This window comes from Solanum dulcamara, chromosome 10 (genome assembly GCF_947179165.1).
Source record: "Solanum dulcamara chromosome 10, daSolDulc1.2, whole genome shotgun sequence".
NCBI lineage: Eukaryota > Viridiplantae > Streptophyta > Magnoliopsida > Solanales > Solanaceae > Solanum > Solanum dulcamara.
Genome location: NC_077246.1, coordinates 56545546 through 56563884, shown reverse-complemented (window position 1 = coordinate 56563884; position 18339 = coordinate 56545546). Strand labels below are relative to the sequence as shown.

The 18339-nt window shown below is 36.6% G+C and overlaps 1 protein-coding gene across 1 annotated transcript; it reads right to left on the bottom strand.

Annotated features, from left to right (window-relative positions):
* Window positions 1-1208: 1208 nt before the first annotated feature.
* Window positions 1209-17385, bottom strand: LOC129870109 (uncharacterized). Its single transcript, XM_055944712.1, has 5 exons — window positions 17191-17385; window positions 16940-17103; window positions 16768-16848; window positions 1725-1848; window positions 1209-1633 (listed from the first exon to the last, which is right to left on the bottom strand). The coding sequence occupies exons 1-5, from the start codon at window positions 17311-17313 to the stop codon at window positions 1586-1588; spliced, it is 540 nt and encodes a 179-aa protein (XP_055800687.1). The 5' UTR covers window positions 17314-17385; the 3' UTR covers window positions 1209-1585.
* Window positions 17386-18339: the final 954 nt, after the last annotated feature.

Here is an 18339-nt window from a genome sequence, read left to right as displayed (position 1 = left end):
AACGCCTAATTTGAGTTTTAAATATCTTTCTTATAGATCTATTTGTTTATCATTATTTGAGTTTCTTAGTCTTATTTAATTATTTAATTTTATTCTAAGTGTAAAAATATGAGAAATAAAAAGAAAAAGTGTGAATGAAAAAAGAGGAAAAAAGAGGAAGAAAATAATTTTAAGCTAATTTTTTGTCGCTATATTGTAATTTATTTTTTGTATGTGTAAAAAGAATAATTGGGTCATTTATGATAAAATTTACAAGAAAATAAGTGAATAAAGTTGACCATCAAAATAATAAATCCAATTTTTTAAAAATAAATTTAAAACTAATTTTTTCACTCCCATTACACCAGAAGGGTATATCAGAGTCATTTGTGTACCAGTAGAGTATATAGGAGCCACTTTTGTAATGAATAGTATATCAACTCTAATTCACAAAGTTGAGGAGTATGTCAAACACTTTTTCCTTTTAAATATATAACGATATTGAACAAAGAGTTGGATAAAAGTTTAATTGTAAGGTGATTGCTAATATATAGCATTGGTGAGCCTCGCATTGTTCCTAATCTTGTGTTATTTCAAATTAACAATATAATTCTAGCCTCGCCAACAGTGTCCCCACTCCTCATCATCAATGTTCCAATCTACCTCGTTTCCCTTTCAATAGTTATAAGGATTTTGAGTACTTAGTAAAGATTTTCTTACACAATCAATGTACTTGTACTCATTGTAAAACATTGTCCTTTTAAGGTTATCAATTAATGTTTGTACTAAGGATTACCTAGAGCTGCTTTTTGAGTGATCTATTGTTGTAAGAGCCTTTGGATGAACTTATTTTTAAGTAACTTATAAGTTGTAAACTGTTTATAAGTTAAAAAAAAAATAAGTAGATGCAACCCAACTTTTTTTTTTGACTTATAAGCTGTTTTCAACTTATAAGTTGCTTAAAATAAATCCATCCAAACAAATCCAATTATTTATTGGGATTTATTTTAACCACAAAATAACTTTAAGTTAGTCAGGCAAACACTTTAAAAATCTGAAACAACTTATAAGAAACTTATAAGCCAATCCAAACGGGCTCTAAATCTTTTTTAGAGGCAACAATGCATAACATTTATACTCGGTAGAGTATATCAGATCTTAGCTACTTTCTAACAGGCAACCTCGTTTTACCCTCCAAATAAAGGGGAAACGAAAAGTAGTAAAGAAAATCAAAGAAAACAAATTTTGATTAGATAAAAACTTCATCTCATCCTCACCCCCGAAGCTGTGTTTCTACTTGAATGACACCATTTCTTAAGTTATCAACCTTGTAAACATAATATGGCACATTGAAATTACCTCATTGTGACCAGCAAATGAAAAAAAAAATATATCTTGTGTTTTCTTTGGGGATGGGGGTGAGGGATAGAGTAACTCCTGTCACTAAAATTTTCCAAGTACAAATCTCTTACAGGTGGAGAGACACAATACATCTTCGCTCAAGTAGGATGCTACTCGTATGACCATTTTTACTAAAGCCTTTGGTATTTGTTTCCTCAGCAGGATACCGATGCAAGGAATACCTCAGACCAATGAAAAGGAATCCTCACTGTCCAGTATTACGGGCTTGCAACCTCTTCCTCTCCAACTCAAGCTAAATGGAGAAACCAGGGTGAATGAATTCAAGTAACCACAAAAAAAGGATTAGTTTTTCCTTGATTTCAGAATATACACTAGTATCTTACCACTTTCCGCACTCTTTCATTAGCAGCAGGAGTGCCTCCAGCAACAGATTCGGGAAGGTATGGACTGCTAACACGCACCTCATTCATCACAACTATCACAGTCTTGTCCCAGCGCACAGGCAACCTGGTTACATGAACAGTGACATCAAAATTCACAGAAGATATCCTATTGTCACCAAAACTGGGATCCTACTTGAGCGCAGCACAGTAACTCTTACAAAAAAGGAGGAGACTGTTACTGCAATGTCATTTATACATGATTTTCTTGATAGGTGCCTCGATTATATGTACTTTATCATACCTCTATATTGTTTCAAAAGAATATGAATTGTAAATGAAATTTTGCATATTTAGTTATTTACAGACAAGTACAGAAATCATATCAATTACCTCGTAGGATGAATAATCCCAAGCTCTAGGGGTTGCTACGATCTATTTATTGTGTGAAACCTATTCTCAACTGTTATCCTTTGCATCACATTAAGCTTCCCTTTATATCTCATCTTTGGTCAATGGAATTACATTAATAAAATTTAAGAGGGTCAAATGTCGACTTCCTTATAGCCGAATCAGCAAGCATATAACATGACCCAGAAGACTTAATTTAGCCACTAAAAGTCTGAAATTGCCATTAGAATCTAAAACAAACACTTCTATAACGAGAACCACCACAATGAATCAACAATTGTACTAGTCTTCAGCCAAATAATATCCTAACTTTCTTCTCTCTGTCAAAAGATATATATCAACTTCTTAATTTGTCATGGAATATTTGCAGGTCATTTAACTTAGTATTTTAGTCCCACAAAGCCAAATGTTATTCTCATGCTAACAAGTGACCCATGTTTTTCTTAAAACTCAAGCCAAACAACTCGCACCTAGACACCACTTAGTGACAAGCTCAAACTACTTCAGCCAATATAAATGGGACAAAGTGGGGTACCACAATCACAGCTTCTTCACTCCTGCTACTACCACTCTGGAGTTCCCCTAGTAAAAATCCAATGTAAACTCACTTCATCGGTAAACCTACCTAAGTCATTGTAGTTGTTAGTGTATGCTTTCTTTTTTGCCATTTTTCCATCTATACCATAATCTCAAACAGTGAATTAAATTAGCGCCAGCTGGCACCAGTATGGGGGGGGGGGGGTAAGTCGTAGGCTATTTAGGCCTAAATCTTGATAGGTCCAACATACTTAACTTAGTTAACAGCTCACTTGTTAGGAAATTAAGATTTCTCTAGAAACTCCTAGATTGTAGATATTTTTGTAGTAGGCAAGTTTTTCGAGTTAAAATGAGTGGTGGTTAGTGAGCCACATATGTACATAGTCTGAGATATTTTGCTTGCTATGTGGTTGTAATTCTCACACTTTATATATATAAGGAGCTTATGTAATGAAACATCTAGAGAGAAAAAAGAGAACCAAAAAATCTTCAGCCTTTTTCTTCTCCCTCTTCAGATTACTAATGCAATTTACAGCTATCATTTTTTATTTTTACACTTTGTAGCCTTGAAGTTCTTCTTCCTTTTCTTTGTAACATGGTATCAAAGGCCTTTTCCTAAGGAATCTGTATCAAATCTAGTCTGTTTGGCTCATCTAATTTTTGCTTTTTCTTGGATTTATTTACTGGAGAAGTCATGGCAAATGAAAATCATCCAACGACGGGTCCTCCGATTTTTACCGAGGAAAATTATCATATTTGGGCCATCAAGATGAAGGTTTATCTAAAGGCACTCAACTTATGGGAAGTTGTTGAGAGTGGAGAACCTGTTGTCCAGCCATTGAGAGTCAATGCAACTCCCAATGAAATTAAAAAGTATGATGAGTTAGTGACTAGATCTCCACGAGCTCTCACCTACATACACTCAAGTCTTACGGACGTGATGTTTACTAGGATAATGGCTTGTGAAACAGCCAAAGAAGCTTGAGATAAGCTAAAGGAGGAGTTTGAAGGCAACAACAGAGTAAACTCTGTTAGACTTAAACTCTGTTAGACACTTAGCTTTGAAGAGAGAGTTTGAGCTTTTGAAGATGAAAGACTCAGTTAGTGTAAAAGAATACTCTTCCAAGATGATGGAGATTGTGAACCAGATAAGAATACTTGGTGAAACCTTTTCAGATCAGAAAGTTGTAGAGAAGATCTTGGTCAGCCTTCCAGACAAGTTTGAATCAAAAATCTCAGCTATTGAAGAGTCTTGTGACTTGACTACTCTTACAATAGTTGAACTACTCTCCAAATTACAAGTCCAAGAGCAACGGGTAACTATGAGAAGTGAAGGGACAGTAGAAGATGCCTTTCAAGCAAGACATAAATTCAAGCATCAAAAGGAAGGAAGAAAAATCTAGCTGGCTAAGTCTGGAGAGGTAAAATCTAGTGGAAACCAAGGTGATTCGTCGATAAAAGGAAAATTTCCACCTTGTGGCATTTGTAAGAAGACAAACCACTTAGAATAGAATTGTTGGCAAAAGTCAAAGAGGTCTCCAATTCAATGTAGATACTGTAAGAAGTATGGGCACATTGAGAAGTATTGTAGGCAAAAGCAAAATCAAAGTGGTCAGTCTTCACAACAAGTGAATTTTGCGGATGATCACCAAGTTGAAAAATCAGAGGAAGAGGTTTTCATTTCCTCGCACACATCACATGTTGATCGATGTAATTGGTATGTTGATAGTGCGTGCACAAGGCACATGGCGATTGATGAAAATCTCTTTGTTACGCTGGACAGATGCGATAGAACTAAAGTGAAGCTTGGAAATGTTGCATTGGTGCAAGCTCACGGAAGAGGGTCAGTAAAATTTCCTACTGACGAAGGTATGAAAATTATTAATGATGTTCTTTATGTGCCAAATTTGACTCAAAACTTGTTGAGTGTTGCTCAGTTGCTTCATAAAAATTATTCTCTTAACTTTAAGAACAAACAATGTGTCATTTATGATCCTAAAGGATGTGAAGTAGTGAAAATTAGCATGATTGACAATTCCTTTCCAATTTCATGTTATTTTGTTGATAATTGCTCTTTCAATGTTGAATTAAATGATACTTGGATTTGGCACAAAAGGTTTGGTTATTACAACCTTAGCTCACTAGTGTATATGCAATCAAAGGATATGGTGCTTGATGTACCCAAAATTGACATGTCCAGAGATGTTTGTGAGTCATGTCAATTTGGTAAAATGCATAAACGATCCTTTCCTAAAGGAAGTCTTTGGAGGGCTAAGGAAAAGCTAGAGTTGATTCATACAGATTTGTGTGGACCAATGAGGACAGCTTCTTTGAGTGGAAACAAGTATTTTATTCTCTTTGTGGATGATCTAACTCGAATGACGTGGGTCTACTTTCTTAGTAGAAAATCTGAAGTGTTCCCTGTTTTCAAAGAATTCAAGGCTATGGTAGAAAGGGACAGTGGCTGCCGATTAAAGTATATCAGATTAGATAATGGAACTGAATATACTTCGTATCAATTCAGCAAGTATTGTAAAGATTTAGGTATCCAACAACAATTCACTGTTAGCTACACTCCAGAACAGAAAGAGTTTCTAAGAGGAAGAACAGAACAGTGATGGAGATGGCAAGATGCATGTTGACAGAAAAGAAGATGCCTAAATACTTTTGGGCCGAAGCAGTCAATACCGCTATCTATTTGCTAAATAGATTACCAACTAGAGCAGCCCAAGGCATGACGCCATTCGAAGCATGGAAAGGTATAAAGTTGTCTGTATTTGGTTCGGTGAGCTATGCACATGTTCCTAATGCTAAAAGAGGCAAATTAGATAGCAAGGCGGAACTTTGTGTTCTACTGGGCTATAGCACAGTTGCAAAAGGATACAAAGTGTACAATGTTAGCAGCAAGAAGGTGTTTTTCAGTAGAGATCTTATAGTGGATGAGTCTAGCCACTATGGTTGGGATCGAGATATTATTGTAAAGAGCCAAGGTAGGAGTACTTCAGTTGCAACTCCAAATCTGCAAAAAAAGTGATGCTTCTTCTAGTCCTATTGCTGGAACAAAGAACAATCAGATGTCGAATTGACTACAGATTCTCCTGTTCTGAAGACCAAATCACTAGCTGAAGTTTATGAGCAATGCAATTTTTCTCTTGTTGAACCATCCTCATTTGAAGAAGCAGCAAATCACAAAGTCCGGATTTCAGCAATGAAAGAGGAACTTTCCATGATTAATAGAAATGATACTTGGGAGTTGGTTGATAGGCTAGAACAAGAGAATGTTATTGGTGTCAAATGGGTCTATCGAACAAAGTTCAATCCAGATGGCTCCATCTTCAAGCATAAAGCTAGACCTGTAGTTAAAGGTTATTCTCAGCAACCTGGAGTGGACTTTGGAGATACGTTTGCTCCTGTTGCGCGGCATGAGACAGTAAGATTTTTTGTCGCTCTTGCAGCACAATACAAGTGGAAGATCTTCCATTTGGATGTCAAATCTGCATTTCTCAATGGATTTCTTGAGGAAGATATTTTTGTTGAACAACCTGAAGGTTTTACAGTTGCAGGTAAAGAAGACAGAGTGTACAAGCTTAAAAAGGCTCTCTATGGTCTTAAACAAGCTTCAAGATCTTGATATAGTAGGCTGGAACGCATTTGTTGTCTCAAGGCTTCAATAGAAGCCTAAATGAGCCTACTTTGTACGTCAAAAGACAAGCTGATGGGATGCTGATTATGCTATCAGTTTATGTTGATGATTTGATGATCACAGGTGAAAATCCTCTTGCGGTTCAAGAAGTTAAAAATGAAATGCTAAAAGCTTTTGAAATGTCCGATCTAGGAGAACTGAAGTTTTTCCTAGGAATGGAGATTTCTCAATCTTGTGAAGGAATTTTCTTGTCCCAAAAGAGGTATGCCTTGAATCTGTTTAAAAAGTTCAAGCTTGACAAGTGCAAACTTGTTGCAACTCCACTTGTTGTGAATGAAAAATTGATGAAGTATGATGGAAAAGAGGGGGCAGATCCAAAACTTTATAGAAGTCTTATTGGAAGTCTATTGTGTCTGGCTACTTCTAGGCCAGACATCATGTTCACAACCAGTTTGTTATCTTGATATATGCAAAGTCCCAGCACACAGCATTTTGGAGCCGCAAGAAGGGTGTTAAGGTACATTAGAGGGATGATTGATTATGGAATCTGGTATAGAAGTGTGGAGAATGGAGCTCTTATTGGCTATTCAGATAGTGATAGGGGTGGATTTTTGGATAATTACAAAAGCACATCTGGTTACTCCTTTTCATTTGATTCAGGCATTTTTTCTTGGAGCACAAAGAAGCAAGATATTGTAGCTCAATCTTCAACAGAAGCCTAGTATGTGGCTGCCGCATCTGCTACAAATCAAGCAATTTGGTTGAGAAAGATCTTGTTTGAATTGGATCTATTGCCAAAAGAACCAACAGTGATCTATGTGGACAGTAAATCAGCTATTGCGATAGCTGAAAATCCGGTGCAGCATGGAAGAACAACGCATATCAACATCAAATTTCATGCTTTAAGAGATGCTGAGAAGCATGGTGAAGTTAAGTTGGTGCATTGCAGCAGTGAAGAACAACAAGCTGATATTCTAACTAAGGCTCTTTCCACCAACAAGTTTGAGTTTCAAAGGATGTTGCAAGGAGTTTTAATGAAAAATCTTAAGGAGGAGTGTTAGGAAATTAAGATTTCTCTAGAAACTCCTAGATTGTAGATATTTTTGTAGTAGGCAAGTTTTTTGAGTTAAAATGAGTGGTGGTTAGTGAGCCACATATGTACATAGTCTGAGATATTTTGCTTGCTATGTGGTTGTAATTCTCACACTTTATATATATAAGGAGCTTATGCAATGAAACATCTAGAGAGAAAAAAGAGAACAAAAATCCTTCAGCCTTTTTCTTCTCCCTCTTCAGATTACTAAAGCAATTTACAGCTACCATTTTCTATTCTTACACTTTGTAGCCTTGAAGTTCTTCTTCCTTTCTTTGTAACATCACTGATACTACCTTACAAGGAGCTGAGACTTCCCGTTACCAATGAGGGACAGTATTTGGAGTCAGAATTCTTTTCTACTTGCTTCTTAGAGTGTTCTTCATTAGTAGTTGCGTAGACTCACAAGGAAACATTGGCATACTTTGTGCTGTCAAGCTCACTGTAAAAACTACTTGAAGGTATATGAGGCATTGCGGGTGAACTTTTAATACATCTATTATTTTTAAGTTAATGACCTTCTCCTTCTTTCAACAATTATTACTCAAAGATATTTCCCTACCCTGCTCAGCAGAAGAAAAAAAACTCACAAGCACTTGGGCGAAAAAGATGGAGATTTTAAGGATTACAGGAATTGCAGGCCTTGAAATATGGGAACAGCAGTGACAAAATTTGCTTCTTCTGGAACTGACTATTTTTATATTTTCTGAGATTTAAAGCTGATAAATTGAGAGTTTATCATATTTGATAGTGCAAACAATAGGTACGAAAAGAAGGACGAGGAAAGAGATCAAAAAAGATTTTGGAAGGTCACCAGCACTTTAGAATGATTAAACAACTAACATATTTCTTCATTTGCAACTTGAAGAAGCTACCACATTTTCTAGGACTCAAACAACAAATAGAACATTGCTCACTACAAATAAAGAGGATTCTAAAAGCTAAAAGCCTAGATAACAAGATTGTCAGACTTGGAGGTAGCAGTGAGATATCTATCTCCGGTGAAGACATGAGGGTTTTCTAAAAGTCTTCTCTGAACTCATATTGGCCAAAGTGGAAGAGAAGAAAATGGTAGAGAGATTCGTCATGGTGCTCTGGTAAAACTAGAAACGTTACTACTATAACAACCACTAGAAGATACCATCTGCAAATATTGGACCTACCCTTTTCTTTTCTCTAAACCTTTTTCTTTACACCTAAAATAAAAAGATGCAATATAGTTCCATTTATTCTTCTGAATGGAATTGGTCCTATCTTCAAATCTATTATTCCTTTCTATCTGGATTGTCCACCAAATGCAGTGTGGGATTATCCTCCACGCTTTCTGGCTCTAGCTTCCCCTTCTTCTTATCCAACAACTCAACGGTCTGCAGTATGCTCAGGCATGTCCACTTTGTCTCTGTGAGACTAAGGAAGGTGGCTCAAATTTGTGCTGTAAAGTTCCAATGCAAAAATAGTTGTTTCTTGGTCTCCTCTGCCTTCCCACCAAAATAGTATAATCATTCCTTTTCTCTTCAAAACTTCATGCATCAGGCAAGCCCTTCTAGCAACCAACCATGTAAAGCACTTTACCTTGGTTGGTACTAAATTTCTCCATACCTTTTTCCACAGACTATGCTGATTGCTGGTTTACTGGGGATTTTCCATTTTATATGCCCTGCTAATAGTGAAGCCCCATCTTTACTATGTATCCATCTCAAAAGAATCAGGAGCATTATTGGTGCCAGGGAATTTCTCTATTAGCTCTAGCAATTTAGCCACTTTCTCAACTTCCCAGTCTTTTAGCACACTTTCTAGGAGGATATAAAGTAGAAACCTGGGCTCATTTTGCATTAGTCTTGGATGATCTTTGATATCATTTTGATATGAGGTAAAACCTTGTTTGTTCTTTGAAAAACTCTTGATCTTGGCAATGTAAATAGATTACTTGATAAGATTTCTTTATTCCGATTTGATTCATTGCTTGGGATAACAAGGTTTTTGGTTTCTTATACCAATTTAAACCAATTGATTTACCAAAAATGTAGTCCAGATACAACATCAAACACAATAAGAATCAGCCTTAGATGTCTAAATTGTTCAACTTTAGCCTCACAAAAAATCAGAGTGTCATCCACACAGGGAGATGAGTGATTTCCAGATTATTTGCTTCATTGTTGGACACTTTGAATCCCCTAACCCGACCATTCTATTTTGCTATCATCACCATAATGCTGAAGCCTTCCATACTTAAAATAGACAGAAAAAGTGATAAGAGGGACACGCCTCAATCCTCTGTAAAATGGAAAAACAACTTCAGGAGACAACTATCAAAATTGAAAATCTGACATTATTGATACATTTTCTAACAAATCTCATATCTTTATCATCTTAATTAAGAAACCCAATTTATGTGATCATACCTTCTCAAACTCTAATTTGCAAATAATCCCAAGTATCTTATCCTTAATTCTGAGTCCACACACTCATATGCTATATAATTGCATTCATTATTTGTGTGCCTTTAATGAATGTCATCTGATGAGTATCAACCAGCTTGTACACCATTTTCTTGAGACTTTTTGTCAGCACTTCTGAAATGATCTTTGTATACACTCCCTACCAAACTGACATGCCTAAAATCTCTCAATTCTTTAGTGTTGTTCTCTTTTAGGATTAAAGCCACATACATTGATACTTTTCCAAGAAGTTTCCAAGAATAAAGTTTCACATAGTCCGCAATATCCTCCTTGATTATATCCAAACAAGAGTGAAAGGAACTCATGTTAAAGCCATTTAGTCCAGGAACTTTGTCAGTTGCATATAACTTGATATTATCCAATACTTTTTATTCATAAAAAGGTCTCTACATGCATTGATTATCTTCTTCTACAATCCTTGGACATTCCCTGAAATTGATGTTCGGTCTCAAATTTCCAGTTTCAGCATACAAATTCCGATAATATGTCAGAACTTTCCCTTTGATAATCCCTGGATCTTCCGTTGCCTCACCATTAATGAGTAGCCTATCAATTGTGTTGTTTCTCCTATGAACATTAGCCATTCCTTGAAAGAAATTTGTATTTCATCCCCTTGCTTCAGCCACAACAATCTTGATCTTTGTCTCCATCCAATTTCTTCATTTTTGGGTCAACTCCTCAAATCTATAAACACCATTGCTTTCCCCCAAAGCTCATATTTCATTAAAGCTCTTTCTACCTGGAGTGCATCCACTCTCCACATGGTTCTCATCTCACTGATATCAAAGCTCATCAATTCTTAGATATAAAGCAATTGTTTTTCCATCTGTATGTGAATCTATCACCATATAGTTAAAGGTCGGTCAGTTTCATTTCTTGAATGAAATCTATAATCTCTCTCATGCATTGAAATCTCAATTCTCATAGTATGATTTCGATGAAACTAGTCATTGTGACGTCCCTTCCTACTGCCATGGCAAATTCTATAGTCCCCTAAGTGGCAGCTAAATCGAAGTATAGTTCCTTCGTTTCAATCCTCTTTTGGTTCAATAAACAATGAAGAACAAAAAAGTTTGAAGCACACAGCCAAAATTTGTAAACAATTAAATTCGCTTCAAAAAAATAATAATCAAGACAGAAAAATATCGCAATAATTATAGTATTTGATTTTAATATATGAGTGTTACAATCTCTATGAATCCTCTGATTCTTCTTTTCGAAAATAAATTCAAGGGTTGTTGAGCTTGAATAACTTGCTCTTGATTTATATTTGAATTCAAGGGCATTTGAGCTGGATGAACTTGTTCTTGATTTGTATTGGAATTAAAGGGCCTTTGAGCTTGAATCTTTGTCTTGATCTCTATAACTTGTACATAAATCTGCGGTGTTTGATCCACGAGCTCTCTCTGGTTTCATGTTCTAATTCTGGTGGATTTTCTAAATTATGAGCACCCTTATCTATAGTTGTAGAATGGCGGAATTGTGATGACGCCAAGCTTCTTTCGGCCAATCAGATTTAAGTGACATGATGATATTTGATTAGTTGGAACATGTCACTTGTTTCTGTAGACATATACAAAGCCAGGCTTGTTGCTAGGGGTTTCTCACAACTTGAAGGGATAGATTTTGAAGAAACATTTAGCCTTGTGGTTAAGGCGAGGATTAGGCAGTTAGATGTCAAAAATGCATTTCTACCTGACTTACTGCAAGAGGAGGTATACATGAGTCAACTTCCTGGTTTTGTTGATCTGAGGTATCCTCAGCGTGTCTGTTTATTGAAGAAGGCACCATATGGTCTTAAACAGGCACCAAGAGCCTGGTTTGACAGGTTTAGCATGCATCTATTACATCTTGGGTTCCTTTGTAGTAAGGCAGATCCTTCCTTGTTTACTTTGCAAACTCACAAAGTTACCATTTTCCTCTTGTTATATGTAGATGACATTATTGTAACAGGAAGTAATCCATTACATGTCTCAGAGCTGGTTCTACAACTTGGGAAAGAATTTGCTATGAAAGATCTTGGTCCTTCAAACTTCTTTCTAAGAGTAGAGGTAAGTATTTTGCAGGAGGAATTCATTTGAGTCAGAGTAAGTATGCTACTGAGTTACTGGATAAGACTAATATGACTTTGGCAAAGGATGTCGCTACTCCTTTGGCTCAAAGCATGGTTTACATGAAGCTGTGGGAAGTCTTGTAGATGCCTCTCTATACAGAATGATAGTAGGGAGTCTTCAGTATTTGACACTCACAAGACTTGATATTACTCATGTAGTGAATCTAGCAAGTTAGTTTATGCAAAGTCCCAATATTGAATATCTTCAAGGAGTCAAAAGGATTCTAAGGTACATCAAGGGTACTCTACACTTTGGACTCAGAATTATTTCACAATCACCTTGTAGGTTGTATGGATATTCAGATGCTGATTGAGGAGGCTGCACCACTACTAGGAGATCAACTATAGGCTATAGCATCTACCTAGGTGCAAATTGTATGTCTTGAACTTCCAAGAAACAAACCACAGTAGCAAGATCAAGTGCTAAAGCTGAGTATAGAGCACTAGCCTCCACTGTAGCAGAGATGACATGGATAACATATCTACTTCATGATCTTGGGGTGCACCTCAAGTCAGTTCCTACATTGTATTATGATAACTTGAGTGCCTTGTACATAACAGTCAATCCAGTTATGCATTCTAGAACCAAACATGTTGAGATGGACAATCATTTTGTTCGAGAAAAAGTGGCCAGAGGTCAACTTCTTACTCAGTTTTTGAGGTCCAAGGATCAACTAGCTGACATTCATACAAAAGCATTGACAAAGCAAGTCTTTGCTGGTTTTTGAAGTAAGCTAGGAGTAATTGTTCCACCACTCACTAGCTTGAGGGGAAGTGTTGAAGATAAGGATCAAGATGAATCTAAGAAACGGGTTGAACAACATGATCCAATTGATAGGAGTCCTGCAAACTGTCAAAGACTGCTAAAGAGTTAAGTTATAGTCGAACTCACGGTTGGATGAGTTATAAAGTCAGAGTAGGACTAGGCTTCTATTATGTATGTGTAGTAGTTAATTTGTAATTAATCTCATTGTATTTGTGTTGTAGTATAACACAAGCAGCCTAGGACTCTACAACTCACTCCTATATAAAGGAGACTTGTACTCATTTATTATCATCAATACAATCCTTGATTTCTCTCATTCTTTTGTTGAGAATTCTACAGCTTGAACCTTGCCCGAGCCTGAAAAATGGGGGAGAAGTTAATGGCGGTAGGGGCTTGGGGGAGTAGTGGAGATGCAAACAACATTTAGGATAAGACAAAAAATTGAGAACAGTAAAATGCTAGTGGAAGATGCGCACATTAGACGAAGATGGCAAACATACTTTCAGACTCTTGAACGAAGAAGGGAACATGGACATCGTGTTGGGTGATTTAGAGAACTCAAAGAGTGATATGCGTAATATGAGTCGTGGTAGAGCGACTAGACCTGATGAAATTCTGGTAGAGTTTAGGAAGAGCACACACAAGGCAAGTTTGGAGTGGCTGACTAGGTTGATAAATGTCATTTTCAAGATGGCAAAAATGCCCGATGAATGGAGAGGGAGTACAATAATTCCTCTGTACAAAAACAAGGGTGATATCCAAAACTGCAATAATTATAGAGGGTATTAAATTGTTGAGTCACACCATGAAAGTTTAGGAGAGGGTGGTAGAGATGAGGGTGGGATGGATGTGCCCATTTTTTAGAACCAGTTTGGATTCATGCTAGGGCATTCAACTACTGAAGTCATTCATCTTGTGAAGAGACTCATGAAGAAATATAAGGAGAGAAAAAGGGATTTGCATATAGTGTTCATTAACCTAGAAAAGGCCTATGACAAAGTCTTGAGAGAGGTCCTTTGGCAATGCTTGGAGTCTAACGGTGTATCGATGGCTTACATTAAGGCGATAAAGGACATGTATGATGGAACCAAAACTCGGCTGAGAATAGTAGAAGGAGACTCGGAGTACTTTTCAATTGAGATGGGGCACTAGGAATCAGCGCTTAATTCGTTTCTATTTGTCTTTGTGATGGATGAATTGACGCAGCATGTTTAGAGTGAGGTATCATGATATATGTTATTTGCAGATGACATTGTTCTGATCGTAGAGACTCACGGCAAAGTTAATGATAGGTTGAAGGTAGGGAGACAGACTCTGGAGTCTAAAGGGTTCGGTTTGAGTTGGACTAAGATCAAATATTTAGAGTGTAAATTCAGTGATGTGATGCATAAGGCAGGCATAGAAGTGAGATTTGATACACAAGTTATCCCAAGAGAGAATGATTTAAGTATCTAAAGTCTCTGATCCAAGGAAATGAGAAGATCAATGATGATGTCACTCATCATATTGGTGCGGCATAGATGAAGTCGACGCTTGCATCTAGAGTCTTGTGTGACAAGAAGGAACCACCAAAATTTGAAGGTAAAGTTTTACAAGGGGTAGTTAGACGGACTTTGTTGAATGGAAATGATTGTTGGCTAGTCAAGAACTCCAGGTTCATATGATGCAAAAGGCGAAAATAAAGATGTTAAGGTGAATGTATGGGCGTACTAGGAGCGATAGGATTAGGAATAGGGATACTCGGGACAGAGCGTGAATGGCCTTTGAGGTGGACAAGATGATGAAAAGGAGACTGATATTGTTTGGGCATGCGAAAAGAAGATGTGCAGAAACCTCAATAAGTAGGTGTGAGATGTTGGATATATTGGGGTCATGGAGAGGCAGATGTATACCGATAAAATATTGCGGAGAGCTTATTAGACAGGATATGACGCATTTTGAACTTACCGAGGACATGACCTTATATATAAGAAGGCATGGAGGTCATTGATAAGGACAAAAGGCTAGTAGGTAGCAGAGAGTTGTCTTATTACTAGCCTATTCATGTATTTTGCTTGGTGGTAGTATACAACACCATATCATTCGTAGTATTAGCATATTCATATAGTCTTTAAATTCAGCTATCTGATATCATTAGTGGTTTACTATGTTAAGGTGATCGCACATTGTTATGGTTCCTTACATATATGTTCTATACTGCTTTGCTATTGATTGTCATGTTTCTCATCACTACCATTTTTCTTCTAATACCTACTTTGATTTGCTTTAGTTGAAGATCCTTCGAAAACAGTCTCTCTACCTCGAAGATGTAGTGGTAAGGGCTCCGTACACTCTGTCTTCCCTAGACCCCACTTTGTGGGATTTCACTAGGTATATGTTTGTTTGTATAACGAATGTCCTTCTCATTTATTTGTCCATGCTAATTGGGTTTCATTTACATCTTGTGTCCTTTTAACACTAGACTCAATTTATCAAACTCCAAAACTTGTGGAGCTTTGGGGGAGAGAGTGAGAGCATTACCACAAAGAGTGAGAGCAAGCCAGAGAATTGATTCTTTGAGTACTAAGAATTAAAGAATATCAATCATTTAATTTTAAATTACAAAGTAAATGAATGGATAATTCGAGTTTAGATCTTGAATGGAACACTTAAAGCTTTCAAGAACTTTTTGAAGTGAAATGAGTAAAGGGTTCATCAAGAACATCTATGAATAGATCTTTTGCCCTTACAACATATTGCTTAGCTAAATGTTCTTGAAAAATCAAATTCACGACCACAATATATGGTGTACATCAACCTAGAAACGACATGCGACAAAGTCTTGAGGGAGGCATATACAAATGCTTGGAATCTAGAGGTGTACTTGTGACATACACTAGAGAGATTAAGAACATATACGTGGAGCCAATCAAGATAGGGTTGAGGATGCACTAGGGATTCTCATACACTTCCCGACTATGTTGAATGAGGTTAAGTATTGACCGGTCAAAAACTCGCATTTCAGAAGATGAAGGTAGTAAAGATGAGGATAGTTAGATGGTCTATAGGCATACTAGGAGTGACAAGATTTAGAACGAGTATATACGGATAAGGTGGGAGTAGCTTCTATGGTGGAAAAGATGTGGAAAACAAGATTGATATAGTTTGAAGCTGTGAAGAGGAGTACAGATTCCTAGTAAGGAGCTGTGAGAGGTTGGCAGTGAAAGATTTGGAAAAAGGTATACGTAGACAAAGCAAAGACTCCTGGTGCTTTTTTTACATACTATCTTGCAGCTTGATCTCTTGTAGCACAATCTGTTATTGGCTTCCTCTCCGTATTCTAATTTCACTTCTCCTATGACACATTTCCCAAAAAAAAATTGATTTTCTCTTTGAAACAACAAATTAAATATGAGTATACACATGTACATAAATTTTCTTCTTGATGAACACCAAAAAACTAACAAAAGCTTTCTCGTCACCTGTACATATATATATATATCGCTAAACCATCTTATATTTTTTAATATACACCAGAAAGCAAGAATACCTTAGTGGAAGTCAGAGAGCCTGAGACTCTTTATTAGGAACTTAGACTACCTATATGTTGGAAACAATTAAAAAAAAGAATACCTATAAGTTGGCAAAGGCGACCCCTTAAGAAAGAAGCCAAGTCATTATTATAAGAAAGTATATTGGAACTAATGCCACATCTTTTGCATCAACAAGGCAAGTGCTGAAAGGAAAAGAGTAACGGTTTTGGAAGATATCACAGGACACGTATAAATTTTTACTGCTGCACACCATCTATTGGATAAAGAGAACCAGAACATGCCTGGTTGACATTTAATAGTAATCATATTACATAATAGGAACCGAATACATTTGATGTTAATTTAATGCAATCATTAAATAAAATACCAACTTGAGAAATGAGGTTTTTCTTGTTGCAAGAGTACTCTACTTCCAGCCCAGGCATCGGTAGTTGGAGTCAGTGAGGAAGCAAAGTGGGAAATAAGGCAAATAAGTAGAAGAAGGCACATACGTTTTAGATAAAGCATCAAATATATTCTGAGCTTCAGAGGTGACCCCAATCCCAAATCTCTCAGCATCTATCTCTGCTTGTCTGTAAAATTTAAATTAAACACAACCCATTAAATTACAACTCTAATCTTTCCAAATTCCAAAAGTAAATTCATAAATAAATTAACTAGAACCTTATAGCAGAATCTTCTCTGGCTTGAAGGCTATTGAGATCAAGATAGCACTTATTGGTATCAAGTGGGTCTTGGCTTTGACCAAGAAAACTGAACTCTTTTATGTAGTTGGCTTTTAATAGCCTTATGTCTCTCTTAGGCCCTGATGCAGAAACCCCTTCTTGTAATTTCAAACAAACAGTCAAGGAAATCTCAAGAACCAAAAACAAAAGAAATTAAGAAATCGAATTGCAGGGAAAATCAAGGATATGAAGAACGAGGATGTTGGAGGGTTTGTCATAGGCGATAACTTGCGCCTCAAACTCGTCACCTAAAGTAGTCTTGATGGATAAAGCGCATCCAACAGCGAACTCTTCGTTGTTGTAAGCTTCCATGGGAGCAGAAGGGCACTCTGCAACTGAGATGAAAGGGTAAAAACACACTTCAATATTTTGGTTTACTAAAAGGGGATTTATTGTTGGGAGAAAATGACTTGAAAGCCCAAAATCATAAGAAAGAGGGGCAATAGGCCGGACTCCATGGCCCAAATTACAAAACTAGCTATAGTTTGTTCGAAAAATTACTTGGGCGAGTAATTTTTATTAAATAATTATCAATTTTGGCGATATTTTTTATTTATTATTATTTATAGCAATATGCAGTAATAATATGATAAATTTATTATGTATTAAAAGTAAGTTATGTAAGCAATATAATTGTACTATAACAACAACAACGATCCAGTGAAATCCAACAACGTGGGGTCTGGGCAATATAATTGTACTATAAGTGTTTTAAAATATATTATATTTGTTTGGTAAGAAATTGTAAAACCGCAAAAGTTGAAAAGTCAAAACGAAGGAAATACTTGGTAAAATGGATTGGTTCAGAGTCTACGACTTGACTTACGACTCGTAGGAACTCCTACGATCACTCGTAGGGTTAGTAGTGAGGTTGAACATTTGACTAATTGTTGGAGTAGGTTTATGAATTGATTTACAACCCATAGAAATTGTTACAACTCGTAGAAGTGAGTCGTTGGGTCAGTGCTTGAGTTTTGAGTTTTGCACATAACAATTTTAGAATCTTTTCAATGACTCAACAGGACGAGTCGTAGAAGAAATGACTACTCATAGGAACAAGTCAAAGGGGAAGTTCAGAGGCTCAGGGTTTCAGGGTTTTTCAAACTCAAAAGGACGAGTTGTTTCTACGACTCGTAAGGTCCTAGTCATAGGGTCTTCCGGTTATATTTAATGAGGGGTATTTTGATTTTTCTCTATATTTCATTAATGAATGTGGACGGTTTTGGGGACTAGATTCTCACATATTAACTAACCCTAACACTCCCAACCCTCTCATTCTCACATTAACTCCATAAACACAAAATCTTCTCTCCCAAGGTTCCTCTCAAGAGTCTTCTT

Bases quoted from the DNA above. Each gene is read 5' to 3' on its own strand.
- LOC129870109 (XM_055944712.1), bottom strand. From the start codon at position 17,313: ATGGAAGCTTACAACAACGAAGAGTTCGCTGTTGGATGCGCTTTATCC. The intron at 17,104-17,190 runs CATATCCTTGAT...TGTTTGAAATTA, and splicing joins CCTCCAACATCCTCGTTCTT to CAAGAAGGGGTTTCTGCATC. The intron at 16,849-16,939 runs GTTCTAGTTAAT...TAAATTTTACAG, and splicing joins AGAGAAGATTCTGCTATAAG to ACAAGCAGAGATAGATGCTG.